This window comes from Hevea brasiliensis, chromosome 1, assembly GCF_030052815.1.
Source record: "Hevea brasiliensis isolate MT/VB/25A 57/8 chromosome 1, ASM3005281v1, whole genome shotgun sequence".
Classification (NCBI taxonomy): Eukaryota; Viridiplantae; Streptophyta; class Magnoliopsida; order Malpighiales; family Euphorbiaceae; genus Hevea; species Hevea brasiliensis.
The window spans coordinates 113,754,074-113,764,471 of NC_079493.1; the positions used below are offsets into that span (position 1 = coordinate 113,754,074).

The 10,398-nt window shown below is 32.4% G+C and overlaps 1 protein-coding gene across 1 annotated transcript; it reads right to left on the reverse strand.

Moving 5' to 3' along the window:
* Positions 1-2,714: 2,714 nt before the first annotated feature.
* On the reverse strand, positions 2,715-5,273 carry LOC131183345 (probable disease resistance protein At5g63020). Its single transcript, XM_058154130.1, has one exon. The coding sequence runs from the start codon at positions 5,271-5,273 to the stop codon at positions 2,715-2,717; it is 2,559 nt and encodes an 852-aa protein (XP_058010113.1).
* Between the last annotated feature and the right edge of the window lie 5,125 nt (positions 5,274-10,398).

Here is a 10,398-nt window from a genome sequence, read left to right on the forward strand (position 1 = left end):
TAGTCGTGATAGTTATTGAATCAGCTTGCAGTTGAGTTATTACATAGAGAAGACTGTTGATGACTAGATTACTTAAATTACTTTATATATAATAATTTAATAAATTACTTAAATTAATTTATATTAAAATAATTGAATTTATAAAATAAAATTCAAAATATTTTTATTTTAAAATAATCTCAAACCACTCAATTTAATCCGTTTACTATTTCAAACAAAATATGACGTTTCGTCTGTATTGAATATTATGAGTGTCATGTAATTAATTTTAAAATATGATATTTAATCCGTTGATTACGTCAAATATAACGTTTACTATTTCAAATATGGCTTATCATTTAACGGAGGCTTTGGAGGGCCATTTATATGTGATTGAATTAGCTTTTAATTACTAAGTCTTTTATTTTTATTTTTTATATAAAAAATTAATTTATCATATTAAAATTTTTTATTCAAATATTTTTAAATTTTAATTACTAAAATCTTATTTTATAGTAAAAAAATAATGATTTTTTAACATTTGCAGTTAGATTAAGAAAAAGTGAATTATTTTTTTAATATATATATTATTTATAAAATTTAAAAATTATTTTTAAAAATATTTCTTATATTTAAATTTTAAGAATTTTAATAATGATAATTCCATATGATATATGTGCTTTTTTTTTTAACTTTTTTTTCCTTTTTATTGATATATGATAACTAATTTAGAAAATAATAAAAATAATCTATTAATTAACTTATTTTAAAATTGAAAATTAAATGATGTATTATCAAATACAAAATTATATCTATTATTATTAAAAAAAATTAAATATTAATACTTCAAATAAAATCAACTTTTTGTTTAAATATTTTTGAATTTCAACTCTAAAAATCTTTTATTATACTAAAAGATAATATTTTTTAATTAAATTTTTAATTGGATTAGAAAAAAAAGATTAATTAAATTTTTTTTTTAGAAAATAAAAGATAAAACTTTCATTAAATTGAGGTGAAATATAAATATGAGGTATGCAATTTCTTACTACTCTAATTTTGCATAAGAAAATTTAAGATAAATTAACGCAAAAGATAATTGTAATTATCTTGATTTAAAAGAATTAATTATATTAACACAGTATTTGAGTTGATCAATCGATAAAAAACATACTCCACTTATTGGTAATCTAACATTGTTTGACTCTATAATTTTTTTGCGAGTCCAATATAAAATTTATCAAATTTTAATATCCTCAAAATGAGAAATATGTACTATCATTACACTCTAACCAAAATAATAAAACAAAATGCTTAATAATTCCATGATAAGAAAAAATTATTATTATTATTATTATTATTATTATTATTATTATTATTAACGTACTCATGGAATGAAATTACCTGTTCAGAAAATCATAATGAAGTTATCAACCCACTCTCAAGTAAGTTATGTATATTTATTTTTATGAATTTTTAAAATTGATTGGCATAATTTTAGATTTTTAGTTTTATTTAAAATTGTATTAAAGTTTAATGAATTTTAAAATATAATATTATATTAGGCGTTTGATGCGGAGAAATATAGAAATAGGAATTTCTTTTTAATTGGTGAATTTTTATGGATTTTTTTTTTTTTTTGTAAAGAACTAGTTTATATTAAAAATGTATTTTTAGAGGAAATTAGTTTATTTTGAGTTAATAATTTTTTATTTATATATTATAATTGAACTATTATTGATTGAAATAGAAAGATGGAATTGAAATGATTCCATACTAAATTATTATTATTATTATTATTCAAGATATTAAAAATAAATGCTAGCTTGATCAATAGTAAGCAGTAATGTTAGTGGTTGTATGATTATATAAAATAAATTATTGATAAATTTATTATTAAATATATAAAATTCATGTTTACATATTAATTACAAATGAAAATTCTTTCATGTATGAAGTGATACAAACACAAAATGCTTGCAAACAATTAAATTCAGAAAATTCATAGTTTTAAAATATAAATAGGAGATCCAATCTTATATTTAAATAATAGCTAGACTTATCAGATTAGTGATTATTAATTTTAGAGTTTTAGATTGAGCTAAGGCTATCCCAGATTAAACAGTGCATCTAAAAAATATAATATAATATAATATTATCATGTGGATTTGTATGTAAATTTTCAAGATTTCAAGTGAAGAAGGTTAATTTCTCAAACCAGAGGCAAAGGTTATAATAAGCTTTTGATTATAGAAAAATAAAGAGCACAAATATACATGGAATATATGTATCTAAGGACCCATCCCTAAAATGATATGCAAAATTCAGACCAAACATAAAATGAGCTTATACTAAGCAAACTCAACTTTAATTTCAGGTAGAAGGCATTGACTGGGCACAAACTCGAAGAAAATATCTCAAAATAAAATCAAAGCAAAAAAGCTACGCATGCAGTAACAAAAAATGCGCAAGAATTGCAGTCCTGATACTTGAGTACCAAAATCACTCCATTTGGCTGTAACACATCCACCAACACAGCATCCAAAGCCAAATGCAGCATTTGCTCTCACAGCACCATTCCATAGTTTGCCGGCTCATCCCCTGCCAAAAAGAAAAAATTGCATTAGAAATCACAGTCAACAATAATTTTGAATGCCTTTAAGCGTTTGATGCAAGATAAAATATGATCAAAATATGTCAATACGAAATAATACAAAGTTGAAAATGAAAACCAATTACCAAAGGGAGCGAGAATGCACAAAGCACGGTAGAAAGGTAGTTTTAGTAGAATCATCCTCCCATTCAACATGTTTCCACCATTGTTCCTCTGCTTTAATCTCAACTTTGCCTCCATTTGCGCTGCTCGAGTTTAATGGCAGCTTCTTAAGCTGTGGGCATTCATTTACTTCGATTTTTTCTAGAGAGGGAAAGGACAAGGCTTTGGGATATATGCTTTTCAGTTGTGGTAAAACATGCAACCTGAGCACTTGGAGTTTAAAAAATGGGTTAAAATTTTCATCCCCAACTTGAACATCATCTAACTTTTCAACAATTATTATCTCTTCTATATGCTCGTTCACTTGCACATTCAAACACGTCAAATTTGGAGCTAGAATAACCCATGTCAGATCCCTCAATCTGAGGCTTCCCCCTAAAGTCAATGTATGAAGGCTATTAAAGTATGTCTTCCTTGAGATCATTGAGTTGCCTAGACCTCCACCTGCATCATGTGCTTCTATCTCTTCCATTACAACATTGACACCCAACTCTTCTGAATTACTTCCACCAATTATAACCATATCTTCTAGATTCTTCATATTTGCCAACCACCAAATGTTGAGAGATTGTGGACTTGGAAACAAATTAAGCCATAGAGCTCGAGTACAGTTGACTAATGTGTGGGTGTTGACATAACTCTGGAGGTCTGAGACACTTCTTATTGTACTGCTTAATTCATTCAAGTGTTCCAAACATTGTAGCTCCTCTATTAGCATGTTCTCTTCCCTCAATATATTATCTTCCAATTTTTCGACGCAAATAAAACCAACGTTGTACATTTTCAAAACTTGCAATGATGATAAACTGGATATGACTCCCCTTGGAATCATATTTAGCTCGAAATTACCCACCAAGTTCAGATATTTCAGATTTACCAACATTTTCAACTCAATTGGCAATTGACTTATCAACGTCCATGACAGATTAAGATATTGCAATGAGTTCAATTTTGATATTCCTACCGGCAATTTTTTGATATTAGTACTTGATAGGTCTAAAACGGTTAGTGTACCCATAAACTGAAAGAAACCATCACTGATCTCACTCAAATTATGATTATCGCTGAGAAATAAAGTCAAAAGATCAGGACATCTAGGAACTTCATGGATTCTCTCGAAGGAGTTTGCCATCAAGGACATCCGCTTTGATACTTCCCATTTTCCAACCTCTGGTACTCGAGTTAATTGGGCACCCGCTTCCACAAAAAACTTATGTTTTTCTTTTTCATATTTACATGCTATCAACAGAGCCATATCACGAATCACATCATGCATTTTCACATGTCGGCCTTTCTCTTCCAATAAACATGCCCCAACAAGAGTGCCAATCATAGAATATGCCTCATTGCGAGCACAAAAATTCTCATAAATCCAATAATGTACCAAGTCATCTTTCTCAATTTCAAAGTCTTCCGGAAATAAGGAACAATATAAGAAACAAAATTTAACTTTATCACTAAGCAAACCATCATAACTAAACTTCAATCTTACAAATACATCAACCTCCATGTATTGAAATACATCATCCTCCATGCACAGTAAGCTTGAGGCAGGGCTTCTAAGTACCTCAAGAGCATGCTCCCATTCTTCCTTTGTAATTTTACTGGCCATTGCTCTGCCAATGGTAATGAGTGCGATTGGCAACCCACTACACTCTTTAGCAACATCTTGAGCCAGAGGAACAATATCAAAATCAATATCCCCAACCTTCTTCTGAAACAACGCCCAAGCTTCTTCCCAAGCCAAAGGTTCTACTTTTATCATCTTTTCAGCTTCCATTTGCCCGCCTACTCTGCAAGAGCGTGTTGTGAATACTATCTTGCATCTGTTTTGTCTAGTAGGTAGAGGAACCCCAATCTCTTCAAGGTCAACTCGCCGCCATATGTCATCTAATAATAATACAAATTTCTTTCTACTCAGTACATGAAATATGTCTTTCGCTTTCTCATGGAGGCTTTTCTTTTCCCATTTCTCATCCAAAAAGCCAATTCTTTTCCAAATCTGCTCTTGAATCTTCTCAGGTTTCAAATCTTTAGAAACCACAGCCGAAATCACAACATCAAAATTATTAGATATAGTGACAAATCTGTTGTTGATTTTAGTAAGAAGAGTAGTTTTACCGACTCCCCCCATACCGTATATGCCAACAATTCTCACCTCATCTCCCGTGATGTAGCTCCATGCCTCGTCTAAGGTAGTTTCAGTGCCCAATGTTGGATTAACATTTCCTACTACCACTGGTTCTGGAAGTGTCCTCTCAACCACTTCCTTAAAATCTCCTTCGCTCATCAAACCAACCACATGTTTGAGGCTTCTGGAAACGCTTTTCCCAAACATGTAGGTGGACTTACAGTTCTTGGAGCAACAGCCTGCGAGACACAATTTCTGTCTTTCTCGCGTAGCTCTGTTGAGGAGAGAATTAACTTCAGTAATGGTAGCGTCTACCCTTGAAAGCCATCCTCCAACTCGATCCAGCTGCACTGTTTGTGGAGTTTCCTCACTGTTGACCCTCCGCATCACATCATTGCTCAGCTCTCTTAATTTATCTCTTGCAGTCTCAAGTTCTTGAAGATTGTCTTCAAGCTGACATACTTGATGCTGTGTGTCCGCAAGTGCACGGGTCACAGTAGTATAGTTTTAAAAATTGATATCGATCCCACAGGGAATTGTGCTTAAATTGGAAATAAAAGTATAAGCAAATTAGAATGACAAAAATTAAAAGATATTAAAAATAAAATCTAAAAATTAAAATTAAGACAAAAATTAAAGATGTAAAATGAAATTTGGAATTAAAATTGGTATTTGAGGAATTAAAACTAGATCAATCAATTAACTAAAATTAATTAAACTAGATTACCCAAAAATTAATTTGAAATATCTATTTATGAAATTGAGAGGAATTAAATCTAAATTCAATAAAAATAAAAATAAAGTGATTATAGAAATTGGATTTAAATTGGATTTAAATTTAAATTGCTATTTATGAGGTTTGGAGGATTTATATCTAATTTCAATGAAAAATAAATTGATTCTAGAGATTGGATTTTCAATATTGTTTGCATGTGATTTTTTTCCTAATTTAGCCAAACACATGAGAATTGCAATTTTGAGGGAAATCAATTCTTAAATTTTTGAAACCTTTTTCAAGCATCTCAAAATTGGTTTTCATTAAATCAAACCCTGTTTTCACGGTATTTCAAATCTAACAAAAACCCAATTAATGCTCTAATTGATTTTTGGAAAGTTCCCCTTAATCTTCTTAGCTTATTTCTAACACCAAGAAAATAAAGTTTATTGCAAGATTATCCATCCCCAATATTCACTTTTCAGTCCATCTATTAAGGATTAAAACTTAACTTAATGAGGGCCCATTCATCAAGCAAGGAAATAAGCACACAAGCAATAAATCAAAATATAACAAATCCCATTTAAATGGCTAAATCAGTTCAAAACCACAAAACAAATCAATATTTACAAACCCATCTCTAGAATCTCAATAAACTACTCACAAATCATTGTTTAAACATAAACCCAAATGAAGAAATGAAGAAATAATGGAAATGTAAGCTTAAAGGGGTAGAAAAACCCAGCAAATCTGCAGCAGGATCTCTGCAGAAAAGTGCAGAAACTTGATCCTTGCTGCTGCTGGAAGAAGATGCAGAAAATGCAGAAAATGCTCCTCTTTCTCTCTTTCTCACTTTTACCGAAAATGACTCCCTTGCTCTCTATATGGAAAGAAAGTGATAAAATGGGTCTTTATATAGGCTAAGGGACTGTTCTAGAATGGGTAAAAGGGGGAAGGATCCAGAAAAGGTGAGGTAAAAAGCTGGAGTAACGGAAATGCCACGTCAACAATTTTCCAGTAAAAACGACATAAGCCGAGTCGGTTGTGTCGCGGGTTGTGTCGCTCTCGGCGTGAATATCTGACGATCGACACAACCTGCGACATGAGCTAATTCGGTTGTGCTGCAGGTTGTGTCGCTCTCGGCCATTTTTTTCTCAACTTCAAAATTTTTGCAATTCGATTTTAATCTCCTCCAAATGGCTACTCTGATCAAAATACATCAAATTTCTCCAGATTTAACCTACAAAACAAATAAATTCCAAAAATTAAACTAAGAAACGTGAAAATTGTAAAATTGACTAAATATATACTAATATCTATAATAATAGCTATGAATAAGGGTAAATTATGTGCAAAAATTACTCCTAAATGATGATCTAAAATGCATGCATCAAATTCCCCCATACTCAAACTCTTGCTTGTCCTCAAGCAAAATTTCATTAAAACTCATTTGGAAGGGAATAGAATCAGTCTTTGAAAACACAAAATTCACTAATCCAAACTACCAACTTACCTCTAGCCACCAACATTCCAAATTCCTACCAGCAAAAGCACAAAGAATGAAGCAAGCACTCTCAACTATTACAGAATAGCTAAGAATTAACCAATCAACCCAAGCAACAAATACCAACCAACTACAAGAGTCAATTGTGCCAAAACAAACCTAAATGAAATAGATAGCCAATGTGTCTCAAATAGATGGTGAGTAATGTATGGAAGGTTATATTGCCAAACCCATATGCAAGCATAAAAGATCTAACTCTACTAATGTAACAAGCATCTTTCAAAGAATCATTAGGTCTTTTTAAGGGTTGTAATGGGGTCTAATAGGGTAAGATTGTGGTTAACAAAGAAAGGGAATAAGGTAAACAAAATATGAGAATAATATTAATCATGAAACTCAAAGTGCATCCATTTTTTTTTTTTTTTTTTTTTTTTTTTTAATATCAAGAGGAAAGAAATTCACAATGAATCTCAAGTGCTATCACAATGATTATACAAAGGGACTATTTTTTTTTTTTTTTTATGCTTATTTTATTTTATTTTATTTTGATTTTGTATGTGTCCCTATTTCATGTCACACCCAAAATTACCTTTGGGATATTTTGGTGACCTTTTCAACTTTTGACAATTACTCTAGCACTTCTCAAGATGTTTCAATCCTCCAAGTTTTTTTTTTTTTTTTTTTTTTTTTTTATATCATTATCATTTTTTTATGCACTTAATTGCTAAAATACTATTCTCATAGATAGGTGGTAGTGTTTAGGTTTAATGGCTAGGTAAATGATTTGGGTTCCAAAGAAATTAGGAGATTAAGGTTCAAGGGGGTTTGCAAGGGTTAAAATGAAATTGAGGTAGGTTAAGGCTAAATGTGAGGTTTAAAATATGAAGGAATGCCTAAATCATATTCTTATCAAATGCAAGTTAAAAATTTCGCTTTGAAAGATCTAAGATGCTTGTTCTAGGAATGGTGAGACGACAATGACCATTTTCTTCCTTAAAGGCTTATCCAGACACTCAAAACTCAAAATAACTAATCAGAATCTGCATACCTAGATTGATATATTAATTTTCAGCTATTAAGTAAGAGAAAGAATAATGCTTAAGACTTTGTACCCAGCTGGAACTTTCATTCCACTAACCATCTAAAGGCAAGTTGGTTTGCTTGAATAAGTGGCTTATGGAATTCAAAGACTGGTTTAAAAATCCAAAAATTTTAAATGAAATGCATGAGTGTAAATGTCAAGTCAACCTATATGCAACTAAATATGCGTAACTAAGTATATGAGGCTATATGCAAGTGTATGTATGTGAATATGTACAAGTATGAAGTAATGAGTGTGTCGCTATATGCAAATGAAAAAGAAAAATAATTTTTGCAAGGAAAAATAATTTTTGCAAAAAATTTACCCTCTCCCCCATACTCAGAATGAACATTGTCCTCAATGTTAAAAGAGTGCATGGAATGGGATAATGTGCAAAAAATGGGTAGCTCATATGTGCATAAAAATTATTACCCTGTTGCATAAGCGATAGCACAACTTGTGTTGACAGTGACACAAGCTGAGATGAGAATTGTTACCTCATTGCAGTGCAGCCAATTTAATTAGATAAAATTTGGACAGCTGCTGCACTCATTGCAAAAGAAACAGTGCGATGGAATCCATTAAATCAATTAAACTCAAAAATTTAGAATAGAGAAGTTAAGCTCAGATAATATAATTATCAAATGGAAATTCCAAAGGAGCATATCAAAGCAAGTGAGCAATGTACTAAAAACATAAAAGAAAAATGTATGTTATGAGGAAGTAAAAAAAACTGAGTAAATGGTTAAAATAAAAACAACACAAGCAAAATATTAACAAGTTCAAAATACTAATTAACGAAATTAAAAACATGAAATGTAAATGGAGAATAAAAGCTGGTCAGTCGGGTATGAGAAGTCCTTTGCCCTTGCCATCTTGTGATGGTGGTGGTGCTTGTGGTGGCTGCTGTGGAGAGAGAATATTCAAAATCAGTGCTTGGTTTGTTTCGATCTTCTCCAGCTTAGCTCGCATGACTTTCAATTCATCTTGCATTTCAGCACTTCGATCCAAATATATGTCAGCTAAATCTCGTAGTGTCTGAAAATGGACCTCTGTAATTTGCCGAAAAGAATAGATCTCATCACTGAGATTCTCCATGAATGTCAAAAGAGTTGCTATGGATGGTCCAGAAGCAGTTGATGAAGCAGGTTGAGCGGCTGGTGGAGCTCGGCGTGAAGGTTGTGTGGGAGGCTGCACAAATGGTCGCCGATTCTGAGGAGGAACTAATGGCAGTGGGAGAACCAGGTGGTTTGTCTGTTAGTGCAGGAATCTCATACTGCTTGGTAGCTTCATTTTTGATACAAAATTTTTGGTTGGCAAGATGAGGTCCATCCAAAAATAACAAACCAGTTGGAAGAGCAGGACACTTGTGCATTTGAGGATTAAACCCAAAATAATGTGCAATAGGTGTGACCAAGCCTCCAAAGACAATACTACCAGTACCCCTAGTGGTCTGGCGAATCACATGGCGGCAGAAATAATAACCAGGGGAAGCCTTTCTGCCAGTTTTTGCACACCACAAAAAGAATAGATCATACTGTGACATTGTGCCAACACTGGATCCTCTGCCTAAAATTGTATTTGCAATTAGGCGCTGAAGCAATCTCAAGGCATGGTTCTCAATTTTGGAAGCTTTACTGTGTCCTGGTTTGAAGTCGCCGGCTGAAGGTGCAATGCGCTTCCAAAATTCACACGCATTATAGTCCCATTGGTTAGTAGGTATTTTGAACAGACCATCAGTGGGAAAGCCAAAGATATGGTGAAAATTATCCATAGACAGCACCCTGTCTTGACCAAGGCATCTAAAATGGATCGTCAAGTCATTGTCTAAAGCAATTTTATGCTCATTAGTGGACAGGGAGGCCAGAAATTCCTGCACTAAAATGGGGTAGACCAGTTCCTGTTTATGTGCAAATCGCACCCAACCTAAAGCATCTAACAGAGACTGCATTTCATCATAAATCTTCAAGGTTTTAAGTGTAGACACATCCAAATACCTTGTTTGAATCATTTGTCGGGCTGCAACCCTTGCCTTATTTTTCTTCATTTCGGCAGTGGGTAGTGTCCAATGTGTAGCAGTAGGCAAAGAGGAAGGGAATGCAAGGTTACCTCTAGATGTACCTGGGCGTTTGACCGCAGATTTCGGAATGCCACGTCGTTCAGCAGGCACGGCGGGCATTGGAGGCGGGTTTGGGGGTTGTTGGGCGGCTGG

Bases quoted from the DNA above. Each gene is read 5' to 3' on its own strand.
- LOC131183345 (XM_058154130.1), bottom strand. From the start codon at position 5,273: ATGCGGAGGGTCAACAGTGAGGAAACTCCACAAACAGTGCAGCTGGAT.